Raw genomic sequence first — 19,952 nt, forward strand, 5'->3', positions numbered from 1 at the left:
CAGAACATGTAAAATGCATCTTGAAAGCATTTCTCAATGCCTTCTTGCTTTGGGCAATATTAGGGGAAAATCCCACAGACAAATTAATACAAACATCATCATGGAAACCAAAGACATGTTACTGAATAGGTTCCTGATCTTCTCAACATCCAGGTCTGTGCTGGCACAAAGTTTGTGGAGTCTATAAGAAATGTACTACATAAAAAATGAACTGCATTACCGCTGTTGAAAAACACCCACATTTCAATGGGATGTTCTGTTACATGAATGGGCAGAGTGAAGTATGTGGAGATAATTTCCGAATGACTGGGTTTAAGACCAAATTTATCCCTCCTGGGCGGATTAGCTCAGCTAGTTACTAGCATGAAACTGACAAGATCCATCTCTGGTTCCATCCCTAGATGGGTGAGTTCCCACCAGGGCCTTTCACACCTCAGGGTGCAAGCAGATTCCCGAGGTCACTGTTACAACGCCGATGCTGCTGTAAAAGGTCCAGGAGGGCCTCAAGATCCTGCACTTCCAACAACCCCCCTGGGAACTCTGCTGCTGGTCTGTGGACTCTGAGTAGCAAGAGTTTTTACCATGCAGAAAAGGTATGCTCCTTGGCAGAGTGTTCTGCCTACCCAGGGGAAGAAGGAGCAAGAGGGGAGGCACCCACTGTGTGCCAGCTACTGTGCTGGGCACCCCTGCCGCAGGCCATAGGCACCAGGGTCCACACCAGTTGGTACACAGGGGCTCTGCCATTCAATGATGAGGCCACGTGGCCCAAAGCAAGCTTTCCGCTGAGAAAAAGAAGGGGGAATGAATCCTTTGCCAAGCACAGAACGCCGATTATCCTACTCACTCATCTGAAAGGCACTTGTGAGTCGTTCCAGTTTTATTTAGCTGCCTCCTGCTGTGATTCTGAGTCAAAACAGGAACAACGTGCCTAATTTGTAATATTATCCAACGATGTCAGGGATGTGGTTAGCTTTGATTAGAAATCCTAGGCTCAACACGCTCTGCTTGCTTCAGTGAAGGTGCGTGGAGAAAAAGAGAAGCTGGATGAGGCATGAATTCAAACAAACAAGGCACTCCCAAAGTAGCCCTGTGGCAGTTAGAGGGGCCCGAATGCTCCGCCGGCACGCGGGGGCCACTACGGTCAGACAGAGAAGGACAAACACCATACCATTTCACTTATACGTGGAATCTTAAAAAAACAAGTGAACAAATAAAACAGAAACAGACTCATGAACAGAGAACAGACTGGTGTTTGCCACAGGGGAGGAGGAGGGGGAATGGGCGAAATAGGCAGAGGGGATAAAGACGGACAAACTTCCATTTGTAAAATAATAAGTTACTAGGATGGATGTACGGCAGAGGGAACAGTCATTCACATTGTGACGTCTTTGTATGGCGACAGATGGCAACTACACCTACTGTGGTGAGCCCTTAGTAATGTATTTAATCGTTGAAACACTATGTTGTACACCTGAAACCGCTATAATATTGTATATCGACTGTATTTCAATTAAAAAAATGAAAATGTAAAAAACATTTAAAAAAATTTAAAAACTAGTAACTGGTATAAGGTGGCAAAGCTAGTAAGCAGTAGAATAGGGCTCTAAATTCAGGGACTTCACCTCAGGCCCCCACTCTTAAACAGTTACACTAGACTGCCTCTCTCTCAACTAAAACAGCAGATACAGTAATCGTCCCCTTGCCCAGGGCTCTGCGAATTAAATGTCTTTACTGCATTTGGAAATCACTTATGACATGAATAAAACTGAGTGGTTGTGTTTGTTTCTTAAAGGTTCACTGAGAGATCAATAGCCACATAATGTCTCTGCAAAGCGGTGATGTCATCTGCAAGTAAACGGGATGGCTGTTAGCTCAGGAGTCCCTCCTCCCCATCGTGCACTCGTTGTAGTCCTGGAGTCTGACTGGCCTAGCCTGACAGCTGTCACCAGGCCACCAATAAGGACCAATACAAACATCTTTTCTCCAAACTGGAAACTTAGGTGTTGGTGAGTTCAGGGATAGACAGTGACTTCCTCAGAATCCTGCACATCTTTTGACAGGAGAGACTCTTCAGACACAGCACACGGAGGTAGCTGAAGATTGCACCCTGGCCTCATCTAGCTGGTCCCCTGCACCTGCCCTTGGCTGCTCTAGGGGAGCAAAGGAGTGACTGGGCACAGAACAGGGCCCAGCTGGGGAATTTTAGGGGTAAGGGTAGGTACCTGGTTCAAAGAGAAGGAGAGCAAGGTCTCTTTAACTCCTTCGTTCTAGAACAATGGATTCAAGTTCATGAAAGCTGACAACACCTTTCTGCAACCCACAGTTTCTACTTCAGTTCAGTATACACAGCAGGGAAAGAAGAGCTGACTCAATCCCTTTTCCTTGGGTCCTCAGAGCAGCCCTGACATCCCCTGGGAATGCAGATTTCAAATCCTGTCCTGGGGAAATACGACCTTGCCGAGAGGCTGGAGATGGAAGCTGTAGCCTCAACTCAGTCATTAACTGGCTGAATGATTACAGGCAAGTCACTTAACTTCTGGGTTTCCATTTCCCCTCCCTCCCCTCATCACCTAGAGATAGTAATTCCATTACCTGGCTGGGCCTCCTATTCTATCAAAGTTATCTTCCATGCAGTTTCTGTTCATTTCTCATGTACATAAAGAAAAGGAAGGTGCTTCGACAAGGTGCAAAGGACAATGGGTGTGCAATCCATTACTACCCACTGACCTCCAGGAGTCTGAAATGGGGGGAGATGGAAAGACTGCAGGTTACAGGGAAGCCCTTCCTCCTCTCAAACTGTCTGCTGTGCTCTGAGATCACTCACGGCACAGCACACGGACACCGGGCATGTCGTGGGAGAGTCTGAGCTCCATGATGCAGGGCTCGCGTCCGTTCCCTTTTTTGTATACTAGGCTTGGGTGCCTGTAGAGGCATCTTTTCATCCAGGGCTGTGGGCACCCCACATGTCCATTTCTCAGGGGACTGAGGCCACGGCAATGCTAATTACTAATACGAAAATCACAAAATAGAGGGAGAAAGCAACCACATTTTAAAAATGAGAATAAAAATCCCAGTAATGATTGCAAAAGGGCCTAAGGGGACTTAATGGGGAGCCACAAAAAGATACTGTATCCTGACTATGGTCAGTTACATAGCTATATACATTTGTCCCATTTCTGTAAACTATAAATTTTAAAAGGGTGAATTTTATTTTATGTAAATGATATAACAAAGAATCTGACTTTCAAAAAAATGTCAATCATATGCTTTACCAAATTCAGGATTTCATGCAGAATTTCATGCAGAAAATTCTCTCTGGAAGACTAGATCAAAGGCTAACAATGGCCAGGGAAACTGGGGGACAAACCAAAGGAAGACTTTCTTCTCACTGTATCCCTTTTGTACATTAGAATTGTTTAAATATGTGTATATATATTTTTGTTTAGATAGAGATAGAGTGAGAGAAAGAAGACAACAGAGAGGAAGGAAGGAAAACCCTCACAGACTTTTTAGCATATACCTAGCTCATTATAAATCCTAGCTGAGCCACTTACTAGTCATGTGATCCTAGACAAAGTGTTAAGGTTCTCTAAGAGCCTCGTTTTCTCACCCATAATATGAGGACACTAGCAGTGTCTTCCTCATGGGGTGGCTGCAAGAATAAATGATGCCATGTCATGGGAAGGCCTGAGGACCATACATAGCAAAGGCACATTCTCTCTGAATGTCAGCTATCATTCAACACAGCACCAGAAATAAAGATCTACATTTAAAAAGAAAGTCTTCCAGCTCAATTGTTTTTCCCTTACATATATAAGAAAAATGGAAGATGTGAGTAATTACCATCCATTGTGTTGACAGATCAGAAATCTGGCTATAAGCACAGAGCACTGGACTAATAAAAATAAAGCATAAAACACTCCAGGGCTTTTGTATTCACGAGATTTTTTGACGGGGAGTAGGGAATAAAAAATTGCTTCAAAATTTTTCATTCCTTAGTATAAAGAAGAGATGATGGCAATAAGAGGAGAAATGGATCCCAAGGTGTTGCTCCTAGTATCTGATGTTCCCCAGGTGGGGGAAATAGCCCACTGCAGAAAAGAGAGATGCTTAAAAAGCAAACATCCTCTGGAACATTTTAGAAGACTCTGAAATCACCCAGACATCTGAGTCATCAGCTATGCTGAGTTGTACAATGAGAAATTGCCTTTATAGTGATTACCTTACCTCGTAAGAAAATATATAGTCTGACAGTGAATAAGAAGGAAAATATGAATGTGGGTCCATGATTATCACCTGAGCTGAAAATACACTGAAAACTAAAATCATTAGTATCCTAAGAGCTTATAATGTATATATATTATATTATAGTGTTATAATATATACACATACATACACACATCATATCTCTCTATATATGCATTTTCTCACCACAGTAAGTGTAGTTACCATCTGTCAACATACAAAGATGTTACAATATTACTGACTATATTTCCTGTGCTCTACTTTCATTCCTGTGACTAATTTATTTATAATTGAATGTTTGTGCCTCTTTATCCTCTTCACCTATTTTACTCATAAGCTATATTGTTAAATAGTAAGTTAATATGATAAATTAATGTTAATAATTTTAATATAATATTTTAAGCACTTATAGTTTTATATATATACATACACATATATTTTATGTTTTATATATGTATATATATATCCAACTTGCCTGCCATTTATCAACTTTTGTCTTTTTTGGATGAAATAAATTATTTCATTGTGGGTAAGCCAGTGCACAGAAGGAAAGAAAAGTTTCATAGGTAGTAGTAAAAATGCCTCAGATATTCTTTTAGACTTTAATTCCTTTGGCTTAGCCTGCGCTTTCTTTTAAAAGCGGAACTACTAGGAGAAAATTAACATGTTAAGCCAGGATATCATGGATCACCATGCTTTATTGTGATTTAATCTAGTTGTACCTTCCCTCCTAAATCAAATTACATAAGGAAAATGAGAAAAACGGAGTGCTCATAGGATGAGAAAATAGGAAGGAGGAGGTTTTGGAAAGCATTGTGCTGACAAGATATACATGCCTGCCTTCATACCCTGAGAAGCTGGCATAGGTGAGAAGTTGAACAGGAAGAGGGCAAGTGGCAGTAGGTGACAGACACAATGAGAGAAAAGGTGGGTCTGCAGGGCTGGTGAGCACCATACACAAAGCACGAGATGTAGTTTTCCATAGCTGGAACACACACAGTAGCAGCAATGGGGACAGTGTGTGGACCCAGAATTCTAAAATGATTTTTTATTAAACCCTTACCTGTTTTATCTCCAACAACCTTTCCCCACTCTGAATTCACATTCTTAAAACCAAAAGAATATTATTTTCATTATCAGACTAGCAAAATTAAAAGGCTTATAATCTCTAGTGTTGGAGAAGGTACATGGAAATCTATATGCTCAGGTATCTTTTTGGGCAGGAAAACAATTTAATAATGGTTATCCAAATTTAAAATGTGCATAACTTCTGATCCAGAAATTTCATTTCTAGAAATCTATCTTGTAGAAATATTAGCAAATGTACAAGATACTTTTACAAAGATTTTCAATGTAGCATTATGTAGAAAACTAAGGACACCTAAATAATCTACCAACAGGGGAATGGTTAAATAAGTCATAAAAGATAATCTATATAATGGGATTCTAGACAAAAATTAAAAGGCACACAGTATATCTATGTGTTGCTTTGTTTAGGAGGAGGAATAAAAGCAGTTGTGTGAAAAAAATGTAAAATAATATTTATAGGATGATCAACTGTTTGCACTGAAAAATGGATGGATGGACAGATACATGGATGAAGGGAGGGACAGAAGAAGGGAGAGAGACAGTGAGTAGGAAAAGAAAGGATAGATGGAGGAAAAATATGAGTGAATGAGAGACTGTTTGCACCCAAAAAGCTGTCAGTATTGATTATCTGTTGGTTTGGGAGAAAGGGGTTGGCATTAATGACATGATTTCATTTAAACACCTTTACATTCTGTTGAATTGTTTGAACTTTTGATACAGACTACTTTTGTAATTAAAAATCCATGAACAGTTTTTTAAATTGAAGAACAGTGTGTCCCTCCCTTCAAGCAGAGCGAATGCTGAACTTCAAAGATACAGCCAGCACCTGATCTGATCTAATCCCTCCCCCGGCCCACATGAGCCATGCAGAGACCTCGGCTCATGACTTCCCATCTGTGTTTCATTTATTCTCTCAAATGGGACCAATGAGAAGTCCCTGTTAAGCAAATCTTAGGAATGTGAACATAAAACCACTTGACTTCATTCAAAGCAAGTCCTCATCCTGTACCAAACAGCCTCCTCCAACCTCTAGGCCAATAACCCTCAAAATGTAGCTTCATCAGAATCATCACCTGGAGGGCTCATTCAAACACAGGTGGCCCTGCATCCAGTTTCTGACTCACTAGTCTGGGGTGGAGCCCAAACCTGCATTTGTGCAGTTCTCAGCTGCTTCTATTGCAGCTCCAGGACCTGCACTTTGAGAATCATGGCTCCAGGTGCCCAAGAAACCGTTTGCCCAAGCCAAATAATCACGTGGGCCCTCTGGGCCAGATTTGATAAGGGTCAGAACTGATCCTGGCACTTGGTCGGTGCTTCTCTCCTCCAGATGAGGGGCTGCCTATCCACAGAGTGCACACTGACTCTCCAGCATCAGCCGCAGAAGGAAGGAGTCTGACACGGGACCAGGGACATGAAACACCATCACAGAGCAAGCCAGGCTGGGTACCAGACCCTCAGAGCAGAAAACTCACCTTCCGAGAAGATGATGTGGTCATTGCACTCATCAGAGCTACAGGAGCACATAAAGAAAGTCTCACCAGACACTTTTTTTTCCTTCATAATACACTTTGGAGAAGCAGCATCTTCAAGAAAAAATCCATGGTAGGTGAGCTTGGGGTCATGGCAAACAGTCTCTAATGTTATGTTCTCATCATTCTTCCTCCTAGGGTGCAGGGGTTCAGGGCATGGGGAGAGAAAGAGAATGAATGAACATGGCCTCTGGACAGCAAAGAGGTCTGGACAGTACTTCCTCCATGAAGCTCTTTCTAAGAATGGCAGCTGGTTCCTGTTCTCCAACATGGATGGGTTACCCTACAGTCTCCTGCTTTTTCTGCTCATTTCCCTTTTTCCTGTGCCTCAGAATCTACTTATGATTATAAACATGAGGACTTTCCTTAGGGGCTATCCTCTCAGGGAATTCTGTACATGAAGTCTTAATTAAATCATTAAAAGGGAGGGTGTGGGAAAACAAGCTTGCTGGGTCTCCCGGACGAAGTTAAACTGTCCATCCTGAATGTGTAGCAAGGCTCACGCTGCATCCTGGTCTGTGTAACAGAATCACGGTCATGTCCAGCTAAACCATTCTCAAAGGACATTCCTGGGAAAGTAGTTGTGATATCGCACCTTTTGTCTGCTGGGCCTCAGGGCCCTGTGTGTGAGGCCATATTCACATGTTGGCAGCTGGCTGTGCGGAGACAACAGAGGAAACTTCCTAAATAAAGAATCGCAGTTTCCCAAAGTACAGAAAGGAACAGAAGAAGAAAAAAGTGACCACACAGGGGAAGAATTGCAGGTGTTTTCATTATAGTTCAGTGCAATATGCGTCATGAAGGAATTACTTCTGCATTCAGTGTCACATCACATCATGTATTTGGGCTCAGCTAAGGGCTCACATCACCTAGGGGCTCAGAGCATCTGTCCCATGGCATTTCACTTCAGTCCTAGGACATGCTCTATTGGCCCTCCCTGTACATTACATTTAAAAATGGCATGATTAATATCCACTATTATAATTGCAAAAAGCCAAAGTAAAAGTGTGCATCCTTGGAAGAGTGCATTACTTTCTGCTTGATTCAATCTGAACCCCTCATAAATGTGCTTTCTTGGATGACTACCCACCACTAAGGTTGTCTGACCTCCTTCCTCCCATTGCTGCCCTTTTCAGATGTAAAACACCTGTTGTGTCAATGAATTTCTCTATATCTGGAGGAGGAAGAGTATAGGGAAGGGCTAATTCGGTCTTAAGTGACAGGATAGGTCCAATGTCACCTTCCCTCAGAAGGGTTCTGAGTGCATGTGCACGGGTGCACGTGTGTGCCGGCACATGCTCACCATGCTCACGCACACTTGCCAACCTCCCCCACTCCCCCCACACACGAGCTCACTGCTCACAGCAAGGACAATGGGAGGCAGGCAGGAAGGAAGAAGCAGCTATGGTACAGCTGTCACCTGGAGAAGAAGGGGGGGAAACAGCACCTCTGGCCCAGTGCCACCATCAGTGCTTAATTCAAGGACACCGAAGGACAGTATGTCAACAAGGGATGAGAAGAGCAGGCGTGAGGGTGGGTATGGACCAGCTCAACCAGGAGTGGAGTCAGGGCGGATGGATCCGTGCAACCCAGAGGCAACTGCAGCACAGGTGCACCTGCCCCTGGAAGAGCTTGAGGGCTCTGGGGCTGCCCCCGCAGCAGCCCTGACTGACTAGGTCCCTACTGGTGGAGGAAGAGCGACAAGGGGAGTCCTCACTCTAGGGGAGCTGGTAGGGAACTACATGGAACTTAGCTTGGCCCCATCACACAACAAATGACCTATTTTTTAAAAATCTACCCATCCTTAACCCCAGAGCTACTGGGAAGCATTAGAGAAAACAGTGACCATGAAACAAGAGCATCCCCACTCTTTGCCCCCACAACTGTTTGCGGGTGTACATGTGGTTGTTTTTTGTTGACAAGATGGAAACCTGCTGAGTCCTCTGTGTTCCCAGGGAAAAGCATGGCATCTTTTCCTTGTGATGCTTCTAGAGGCCACAGAAAGGGACATAAAAGGAGTGTGAGCCAGGAAGTAAAGTTGCTCTATAATTACCAGGCAGCTCTTCCAGAGCCTCTGGCCTTCCACCTCTTTGCTACTTAGAGAACTAAAATCCCAGAGGAAACTTAATTATAATACTTGAGGCCAGGTAAAGTCCTTGACTGCCTTCTCCACCCACTCTTGCAACAGTACCTCCTGCAGGCAGAGTTAACTCTGCAAAATATCTTTGGAAGCAGTTGAACATAGGAAGGGAAAAAACAGAGATAAGTACAGAGTTCTTTGTCCTGCAGCATCTGCTCTGAGCCTTTGAAGAAGTTGTCAATGTCCAAAGAGAAAAGAACCACAATAATGAAGCTAATTTTGGTACCCAAATCTTTCTATCCTTGGAAAGAACTTAAGTATTTTACCTGGTATGGGTGTACAACTGACATTTTACTTGAAGGAATGAATGAATGAAGGAGTGAATGAATGAATAAGCCCCTAAAGCTGGTAAAGGCATTGGCATGCACTACTAGGGTAGAGCTTTTCAGTTTGCACATCCAGCTATTTCTAAAATAGCCACCTGTCTTAGTTTGGGATCCCTGGAAACACCCCCAGAGGCTGAGAGATTTCTGAGCAGGTCTTTGGAGAGGCACCTGTGAGGGACAGAAGGAGGCAGTACAACATGGAACAGGCAGGTGAGCCACAATGCAGGGTCAACAGAGGACTCAGCTGACCCTCGGGAGGTGGGATAGCCAGTTGGACTGTCCCAAACTGAGGCAAAATGGCCAGGCATTTGGACCCTTGCATCAACCAGTCATGGGATGCTGGCTGCACATGGAGAGGGGCCAAACTTGAATGAAGCAGCTCTTGTCAGTGGAGGGGGATTCCCTGGAGGGGTGTGGGGTGATCCCTGGGCAGCCCTGAGCACCTGAGCAGGTGAGAGCCTCAGCACTGAAGGGGGATCAGGGAGGTGCACCACAGCGCCCCCTACACCCATTCTCCTTACGACCTCAACTCCACACGTAGAAGTAATGATCACTGTATTTGCTCACTATAGCTGGGACACAGGAGACAGGGAGGGTTCCTCCGCCTCCTATTCCCTGAGACAAACAAAGTCTCTCTTCCGGAGAGAATGGACTGATGTTCAATCGTGTGGACTTGTATCTTGCGTCAAGGAAATCTATCTTACTTAAGAAGCCTGGGTTTGGTAGCAGAAGCAAGGTCTCACAGAACGGTTTCAATCTCAGAGCAACGATGATTGGCAGAGAACAGAAGTAAAGAAGGAAGCTTTGGGGCCATCGGTCTGGTGTCTCAATCTCTCAATCTCTCCTGCCCTGGACTTGACAGATGGTCACCCAGCTGCTTCTGAACTCTGTTTGACTCTCCAGAGAAGGAAGCCTGTTCCGTTGTTAGGAAACCACGATTGTGAAAATGTTTAGACTTCTGATCACAAGTCTGCCCCTTGTACGGTTTATGGATCCTCCTTCCACTCTTCGGGGTTACGTGATACAAGCTTATGTATTTTCTTCTTGAGAGTCCTTCAAAGATCTCTCAAGAAAACCTACATCCTCTCTCCCCTGGACTAACCAGGTCTAGTTCCTCAGTCACTCCTCAAACTGCGTACTTTCTAAGTCTCTCATCATGCTGGTCCCTTTCCCCCAAACATGCTCTTTGTCAAAAGCTCTTTTCCAAAAGCATTACTCACAGCTCCACACGAGTGAAGTTGGCAGGTACAGCAAGCTATCACAACTGCCCTTAAGGGAATGCTGTTAACATTCCTTTAGTTCTCAGGAAACGAGTTCATCCCCTGGTATGTAGGGAAATTTGCAAGGTTTTCAGGTCTATCATCAAGGCAAACTATTGTGGTCTGGAGAAAGTCTCTAAAGACTCATTCCCAAAAAATGGGGGGGAAGAGTTTTGGGTTTTTATTCTCATTTACCAACTGACCAGGAGACAGGTAGGTTACTTAAAAAAAAAAAAAAGCCGATGAATTCAAAACATCAGAATAAGTCTGCAAAACGATATATTTCATGAATGAATTTATACATTTTTATAAAATGGGGACTCTTTTAATCTCTTTTCCTTTTATCTCTTGCTCACAGTCCTAATGTAATCCATAACTATGAATTAATCAAATGATTCAGGAGTACCGTGTGTGTGTGTGTGTGTGTGTGTGTGTGTGTGTGTGTATTGAAGAGGGGGATGAGGGAGATAGAGAGACAGAAAAAGACAGACAGTCAGAAAATGGAGGGAATCTGATCAAAGAAATATGTAGTTCCATCCAAGAGAAAGATGCAGTGTGTAGCCTGGTGGTGGTGGAATGATGTGGCCAGGGCTTCTGATCAGCTAAGGATTGGTTTGTTTTTCTGGTCCCTGAAGAGCTTCTCTTTTTCTGACAAGCCCTTTCCTGCTCCGACAGCCCACCTTTCATCTCCTCTCCTTCCACAACCCGGACTGAGATTGCCACAAAGAACAAGTGCCCTGGTGTCATTCTGGGGTATCGAGGGGCTGTCAATGAAATGACAAGTAGCCAGTCTCTTTCCTTCATACAAGGCAAGGTCTTCAGACTTATTACAAATATTAAAGGTCATCTCATAGAATGCTCTTACACAGATGTGTGTGTGCATATTTGGAAATGTATAACATAGCACTGGGAACTACATTTGATAACTGCAGGAGAGATGGTCTGAAAGAAAGGGGCACGGGACAGGCACTTGTGCTTCAGGTGTGTGGATACTTCGCTTGGGGTCATGAGCAAGCACCGCTTACTGAAGGAAAAAGGGAAAGGCCTTTCTGAGGGCCGCCCTACCAGATGGCCACGCAGACCTCATGTGGCGTCTCGCAGATGGCTGTGATGCTGCAGTTGCTCAGGCAGGACTTCTGGTTGTCACAGGTGGACGACCTCACATCGCAGAACTTACACAAGGGCGGGAACTTGATGGCGCCATTGCTGTCAGCAGCCATCAAGTCATTATTAACTAGAGAGGGAATAGAAAGACACGGATTAACTGCCAGGTAGCCTGCCAATGAGTTTCTGATGATGTTCAATTTCTAAGGAACCTGATACCATGAGAATGAACACAGAGAAAGGCAAAAAAAATGCTTTATGTGTGTCACGTGTAATGAAAGCCGGTGCAGGGTGGGGATAACTGGGGATGAGGACCAAGTAACTTCTTGTGTTTGTCAGTGATTACCATAAGGCCTCGTGCTACAAAACCTTACCATTCAATCCAGAAACACAGATTGCACCGGCACTTGCACAGTACTGGGCATGGGACACAATGGAAAGCGCCCTAAAGGAAATTACAGCTCAGCTGGGTTGATGGGTGAGGAGATAGATGAAGGCAGGGTGACCCCAACTAGAAGGAATCACAGAGGATTTGGGGGCCAGAGAAGAGTCACCACCCAGATGGGCAGAGAGGTCAGCATGGAGCAAAGCTCTGAAGAGCAAAAGGGTGTTGGCCAGTCAGGACACACCGCAGGTCGGGCAGGACGTTGCCATCATTTCCCTGACCTAGGAAAGAGCTGTAAGGCCCTTCTCTGCAAGGACCTGGCTCCTACTTGTCTTGGAGGGGGACCAGTTGCTTACCCAGTGCTGACTGAGTGCCCCTAGACACAATTCCAACACAGGTGATGTGTGAGGCCCTGGGGTCTTGTAGGTGAGGGGGAGCAGAGCTCCACCCCAAGGTCTGCAGCCTGCCACCTATGCTTCTTCCCTCACCGGCCACCACCAGCCTTGACTTCTTACCCAGTACCTTGTAGGGCACATGGGTCTTTATGGAAGAAGCCAACCTCCTCCCTACCACATGCCTTTCACTGGCTATACCCTGTGCCTGAGTTTTATCTGGTTGCTGGTTAAACGTCACCTCTTCATCCTCAAGTGGCCCACAGGTGACAACCACAGGATCCTGCTTTAGCTTCTGCACAACTGTCTCTATCATTTAACACACTTATCATCTACCCACCAGAACGCAAACTCCGGGAGACTTTCTGCCTTCTTATGTACTGTGTCTCCAGTGCCAAGACGAGGGCCCATCACACCATCACAGAGAAGGTATCAGAAAATACATGTTGAATGAATACGTGAATAGATGAATACATAGAGGGATGAGTACAAGTTCACGTTTGGCCCTTTATACCAAGGGGCAAAGGACACAGAACTTTGTCACTAAGAATTCAGGAGGCTGTGATGATAAATGTAGCATGCAATCACACTTATGAATGAAATCCTGCAGACACACTGCTCTTTGACACATCCATGCTGCACACTGAAAGGCACTGAAAAAGCATAACAACTTCCCCATCTTTTTCCTCCATGAGATCCATTCTGTTGGTAGTGGTGGTAATAAAGGCATAAATTTGGAGAGTCCAGTGGGGTGAGACAAGGAAAGTAGGCATTTGGTCAACAGACAGGAACTTACAGACACTTACATGCTAGACTAAGAAAGATCAAGTGTCTAGACCACATGTCTAGCCGCCATTAGGCCATAAATGGGGAGGTGGGCCTCTCCCAGGTGTCATCCTTGGTAGGGCCTGAGAAAGGCCTCTTCATCTTCCCCCTGAGCTAAGTATGCTGTGGCTGAAGCCAGAAGAACTGTCAACTCCCTTCCACAGTCGCTCCCTCCCTGTCCTGTGAATTTTAGATTTCTGTCATCGGCACTTAGCCATGCAGCCCTCTGTAGCTTGGCATAGCACCTGTTTCCTGGGTCTCTAAAAATATAAATATATATAAATTGAAGATTTGCTTTCTTGTGGTAACATTAAATATAGGAGAAAAAAATAAATAAACCCATTCATCCCTCTCAGGCCTCAAGTTCATTTCAGGAAGTGTATTTTTAGGTAACAAACTATTTTGAAATTCTCAATGTCTCCCAGACCAGAGCTCTATGCTTAGCTAAAAATACAGGCCCGATTGCTCCCTGAACCGTGTGTTCAATTTGGCACTAAGGCACCAAGGAGGATATATTTTTTCTACAACAGTTAGATCTGATTCCATTTGTGAAACTAATTTAACCCTTGACGTTTCCCTACAGGACATGGGGAAAACAACATAAAAAAAGGCCATATTTTGTTCATTTGGTTTTCTTTTTGTCTTTCTTTCTTTAAAATATGTTTCAGACAAACAACTATATGCTGGTTGGTAAGCTCTGTTGTTTTCAAATGTAAAATCAAAACTCTGATAGGGTTTAGAAAATCAAGCCTCCATGCATTGGAATTCAGTTTTCTGGCATTTTAGGATTTTAGCCTATTTTAGTATGATTCTCAACTTTGGAATAAATCACCAAGGGAGCTTTAAAAAATAAAGAAGCCGAGTCCTGCCTCAAGATTTGCTGATTTAATTATTCGGGTGGGTGGTGAGCATCGGGACTTGCAGCTGCCCAGAGGATTCTACTGTGCAGCCACATTAATTCTAATGTAACCCTGACTTAGAATTGGCTGAAAACAACACGGCTAGGAGAAAACAAAACAGCGAATGCCCACAGGCACTTTTCGGTGACAGTGAAGAGACAGCCAAGCTGGATGTCCTTGGGAAAAACACATACCTACAGCTATGTGATTAGCTCATTTTATACTTCCTACGGAGAGAAGTCCCTCTCTGGGCCAGCCAATCCTCTTCTAACAAAAGCTCAGGAGTGCAAGAGAAGTGACAGGAGTTAGGAGTGACGGGAGAGAAGTAAAACAGATGAGACTGAGCTAGGAGCAGTAAGGGGAGCCCCAGATGTGTTGACAAGGGTAAGTGGTGTAGATCTGATGCCTGCAGAACACAATCAACGGTGGCCCAAAAAAGGCCTTCCAATGGACTGGATGAGGCCCAGTCAGCCTCTGCAAGGTTATCTCCTTCACTTCAAGTCAACTAATGGTAGCTGCTAAAAGGGCCATCAAACAAGAAAGTGAGGAATAAAGAGGGGCCAGTGAGTTGCACAGCTCTGGGGGTGCTGCTCAGACCCCACCTAGAGGCGTGTCTATCTGTGTACACCTGCCCAGTATGAAGTGCCCCAGAAAGAGAAAGCCCCCCCCCATCAAATTCTGGGGAAAAGGCTAGCAGCCAAACTGACCCTGTCCTTGGAGGCATAGGCATAATGGGGTTAATGGGGTATGGTGGGAACTTCCGTATATTAAGCACCTACTGTGCACTAGTTTAGGCGTGTGAGTCGTATCACCTTGTAAGTACCTAGCGAGGAGGCCTCATTTTTCTCTTTATTACAGTAAAAGCTACCCCTGCTACTATGTGCAGACTTTTTAGCTTGATCAGCTTTTTCTTTTTTTTTTAAATTTGAAAATGAAAAAAATTTTTACTCAGGGTGTGCTCAGTACAATTTCCCTGTCCCCAGCCAATCAACATGCAGCCTGCACTTTAAGCCAGTATTCTCCTTTGTAAATGTGTACTGACAGGACAGTTACATGCAGAAGGCAAAGCTGCTCCTGACCTTTGTTGTGGAGTCACCTAATTTTGCTAGAAGCTTTATGAACTCACTCTGGGGAGATGGGACAGAGACACGCACACACACACTTTTGATGATCATTTCAGAAGGTTGGTTCACAGATCCCTGGAGGCCCTCAGCCCCATCTGAAGAATCCCAGGCCTGCCCCAAGTCCCTGAGTGTCATTGATGACATGCTAAGCCATGTGCTGCTGATCAGGGCGGAGGGCTGGCAGGGCAGGAAGGTTGCTGGTAGTGGCTCAGTGTTTGTGCAATTGCATTCCAGTCCCCAGGAAAAGAAGTTCTGTTGCGAACTCACTCATCAAACATCTTACATTTAATACATGAAGCCAAAGGAATGAAAAGTAAATGCATACATGTATGTGACTATCCAGGGACAAAGATGTGGCTCTAAACAACACCACAACAAAAGCCACCTAATGTACACTCTAGCAAACCGTCACCACCTTCAGAATCACTTCCGATTCAGATTAAGTCACTCCCCTAAGTGTCTTTAATAGCTAATATTTTCTCATAATAAGGCAGGGAATTTTAATGCCTACAGACCCTCACCATAACTGGCAAATCAGTTACTCATAATGCTCCCCACAAAGAGGTCCCAATAAGACTGACTCTTGCCTAGAAAGTCATTCAGTAAAGGAGGTGAACACAGGCAGCTCTTTCAGCATATGATGGTATCACATGGCCCCAGATATTTCACTTCTCTTCAAATGGACCCATGAGTAATATCAAGACCTTCAGTCTAGGTCATATTACCTTCCTCATTCTAGCACATATTTTCCCCAAACTCACTGCCTAGAGGCAGAGGCTCCATGTCTTGGAAATATGAATTAAGTAAATGCTTAGCTGTGTATATTCCTGGAACAGTACTGCTGTCTTTAAAGGTCACAGATGAGCAGGCTAATAAGGTTTAGAACTATTCTGGATAAATATTATGAATTTTTTGTATAGATTCTCAGTCCCTATATTTGGGATAGCATCTCCCATTAACCGAACCATTAGGTAAAAATCTCAAGATTCCATAAATGATCCTAAATGCTTTGCCAGAAATGCATTCAAGTATCTTTGAATTCATGCACCTTTCCATGGTTGCTTTGTGGCATGTTTTGGGGACTCAAGAATTACTTTGTCCCACAGACACCTGCAGATGGGCTGAGTGCTATCTATTCCCTAACAGGATCACTAAAACTGATACAGCATCTCAACTCAACAACATGGCAACTGGTGAACAGAGTGCACTAGACTGAGAGCAGTGCTTCTCAGGCATCGGCAAGCACAGATCCCTTGGGAATGCGCCTAACCCACGGGTGTGGGGGAGCACACTGGCATATGCAATTGAGGGTTCTGCAAATCTGAAATGTACGGGGCAGGCCAGCCGGCTGGAAACTCAGGCAGGTATCCATGCTGCCGTTTTGAGGCAGGATCTCTTCTCTAGGAAACCTCAGTTTTTGCTTCGGAGGCCTTCCAACTGACTGGATGAGGCCCAGTCACCCTCTGCAAGGTTATCTCCTTGACTTCAAGTCAACTAATGGTAGCTGCTAATCACATCCACAAAGTACCTTCACGGCAACACCCAGATTAATGTTTGGTTGAAGAACTGTGTTCGCAAGCCCAGTCAAGTACTCAGAACTTGTCCATCCCAGGTGAGCCTGCTCCCAGGTGAGGCCCATGCGACTAGTTCACACTTTCGAGTTGGGAGGCAGCGGAGAACTCACTTTTTGACTAGCCATTAGCTCCCTTTCTCCACCCATTTTGGATCGAGGCTCCTTTTTACAGCATGTCTCATCTTCCAGTCCTTTCCATCTGCTTCTCTCTTGAGTCTGGCCTCTTAAACAATCACAGGCCCAGAGGCTCTGATCACCATATGGGCCTGGAATGGAAAGGCTTGTTCTCTGAAAGAAGGCTTTTAATTGCAGTCGGCATTTCAGAGTCAGACACACAGGCGACCATCTGGCAGGCAGCCTCGGTGGTCTGTGAAGCTGGCAACACCCCATGGGCCCTTGAGACCAGATGGGATAAGCCTGCTGGCCCTTCACGCGTGTCCTCCCAAAACAAGTCAAGTCTGGCAACCTCATAGAGGCCCCTTCAGGGCTCTTCACGAAAGACAGACATTCCCAGATGAAGCAAATACTTTGGCCAGTAACTATAATCAAACAAACAACAAACAAAAACTCTTGATTAAGTCAAAGGTATTTGAGGAATATTTCCTTTCTCTGAATATCTACTGCATAACTGGAACTTCTAACATAATGTAACACCCCCTTTTTTAGTTTTCAAATTGTATTCGAACCCACATTCCCTAAGTAATTAGAGTATCTTGAGACCAGGAGACATGGGGCTTTCCTTTGAGTGACAGTCCAGTGGTCTCTGGGACACCAGGACCGGTCCTGCAGAAACCATATCTCAGTTACCTGGGAGATCAGAGCACGGGCAGGAAAGAAACAAACAAGGGGTCAGAGGCCGCCAATTCCTCTTTATTCTTCTTTTCTTGCAAATGTGTTTGGAATCAGACTACTTTTTAAAAACCTTCCAAAGATGACCTGACCGGTACTCCCAAAATCTCTTTGAAATGACAGGGAAATGATTCCAGTCAAACCCTAGTACAAAAAGATATATTTTTCCACATTGAAATCGTCTACCATGTGGTCAACAATTTAGTATTTGTCAAGTGTCTGTGATATTCTCCACACAGTAAGAGATTTAAAACAAATCTCAGGTGGGTCTCTGCCCTCCTGTGGCTTACATGCTAGTTTGGGAGGCCAAATTACCAATGCAACCTGCCGGCCTTGAAATGCAAGTACGAGGTCAGAAAAGGAGAGAGAGCTGATACAGGAAAACCCAGTTTCATAAGGAGTCTGTCCTTGAAGGGTAGGTGGCTTGGGGAAGCAGAGGAAAGACTGAAAGGCACTCCGGGCAGAAAACACAGCCCAGACCAGGAGAAGCTGCAGGGAATGGGGCACCTGGGCAATGAAGAGGTCAGGTCTCTGAAGACAGAATTATTCAATAAAAATGCATTCTCCATTTTACAGATGGAAAGGCTGAGAGGCACGTGCATGTGCTACTTATATCTGCTAGTGATAGGACTGGGTGGGCCAAAACTGGACTTGGAGCAAGGCTAGGAGCACTGGGGAGGCACAGAAAGTCCCAGCAGAATCCCAGCAGCCAAGAGCGGAATCCCAGCCAGTGTCCACCTAATCTCCTAAGAGAAATAATGCTATTTCTAAAAATGAACTGAGTAAAACTCAATGTCTGGTTTTAAAACTTTTAAAGTCAAAGGCTGGCAAAGAAACCACTGGATTGGACAGGAGTAGACCACAGTAATGAAATGAAAAACTCCAGCCTAAATTCATTAGTAAGCAGGTAATTGTGAAAAAACTAGACAGGCGTGTGTGGGTGTGTGCGTGTGTGTACGTGAGTCTCCCACCTCTCTGACTTATTCACTAAAGAAATTTATCTTTGAGAGTTTGGGTTTCTTTTCTTTTTTTCTTTTTCGCTTTTCTGGCTCATGAGTTTAATAGTTTGCAATGGATTGCTTTAAGCAAAGTGCATTAACGTACATTTGTATCCACCAAACAAGTAAATCAAGGGATTAAGGGATGTTTCAAAGGAATTAACCCAACAGGTACTTTAAATCAAACACCTGACTGAGCCTTAAAAATAAGATTCTTAAAATTGGATTGACAAGGAAACTTTAAATAATAAAAGTTCTTTTAAAAAATATAGAAAACAAATAAACAAAACAAGCTGTAGCTGAATGGAAAAGTAATTGTTTTTTTCTAGTGACAAACATATAATGACTGAGCCGGAGTTTCAACTGCATCCTTCCCTATATAACATGCCCCAGTCCAAATAGCTCCAAATGACTCTCACATAGGCACACTCTGGTTTCTTGTTTATCTCTGAATTTCTTGATTCTTAATTTCAGGAATTAAGTCAGTTTGAGTTCTCCCAACACTTGCTGAATTTGCCCTTTTTTCCATTTTTTTTTTCTTTTCGGCTTTATGTCCTAGCATCAGGTCACATATATCAGAGGACAAAACCCAAACACTGAAATGACTCTTGCAGATGGAAATATCTACATGGCTGCCAAAGGCAGTATTTTTTAGAAGCCTAGCACTTTTGCTGTATTCAAAGAGCTGAAAAACATTTAGCTCCTTCAATCACCTCCCTTCATCTTTAACAGGGATTTAGTAGATACAGCACCCTTCTAAGAGCTGAGCAGAGGTGAGCAGTTTGCAACGGATGCCGCCATCCACACTGGGCAATTTTCGTTTACCACAGAGAAAGCTGATTTTAACAGTGTGTTTATCTGGCAAATCCTAACTGTAGAGGCTTTGAAATGAGCCAAAAACAGGGGCATGCAAGGGCTGGGATTCAGAAAAAGAAGAAACCAACTGAAAAAATTAAGCCACATCAATGCAAATGGGATACTGCATCCAGTGAGGGAGTAGCACGGAGAACTCTTTCATGACTATTTCTTCTGCTGCTGGGAAGTGCTTTAAAGTTGGTACTTTATGTAAAGTAATAGTAACTGAGAAAACAGTTCTCCCTCAACTGATAGGACTTGGATGGTGTACTGTAGCAACAGGAAAAATAACCCTGAGATTATCGAAAATAAAAGATGATTAACTTTCTTGGTGACAGTCAAAACAACAGTGGAAAATAG

General features: G+C 44.1%; 1 protein-coding gene across 3 annotated transcripts in view; it reads right to left on the reverse strand.

The window, feature by feature from the left end:
- TGFBR2 (transforming growth factor beta receptor 2) overlaps nucleotides 1-19,952 on the reverse strand; it is an 82,718-nt gene that overhangs the window by 37,367 nt on the left and 25,399 nt on the right. For all 3 annotated transcript variants that reach the window (XM_036886135.2, XM_036886133.2, XM_036886136.2), the window contains 2 exons: nucleotides 11,654-11,822; nucleotides 6,807-6,997 (listed from right to left, as the gene is read on the reverse strand). In XM_036886135.2, the coding sequence (XP_036742030.1) occupies nucleotides 6,807-6,997; nucleotides 11,654-11,808 (346 nt within the window). In that variant the 5' untranslated portion in view covers nucleotides 11,809-11,822. The remainder of the gene's footprint in view (nucleotides 1-6,806; nucleotides 6,998-11,653; nucleotides 11,823-19,952) is intronic.

Source organism: Manis pentadactyla, chromosome 14 (genome assembly GCF_030020395.1).
Source record: "Manis pentadactyla isolate mManPen7 chromosome 14, mManPen7.hap1, whole genome shotgun sequence".
Taxonomy (NCBI): Eukaryota; Metazoa; Chordata; class Mammalia; order Pholidota; family Manidae; genus Manis; species Manis pentadactyla.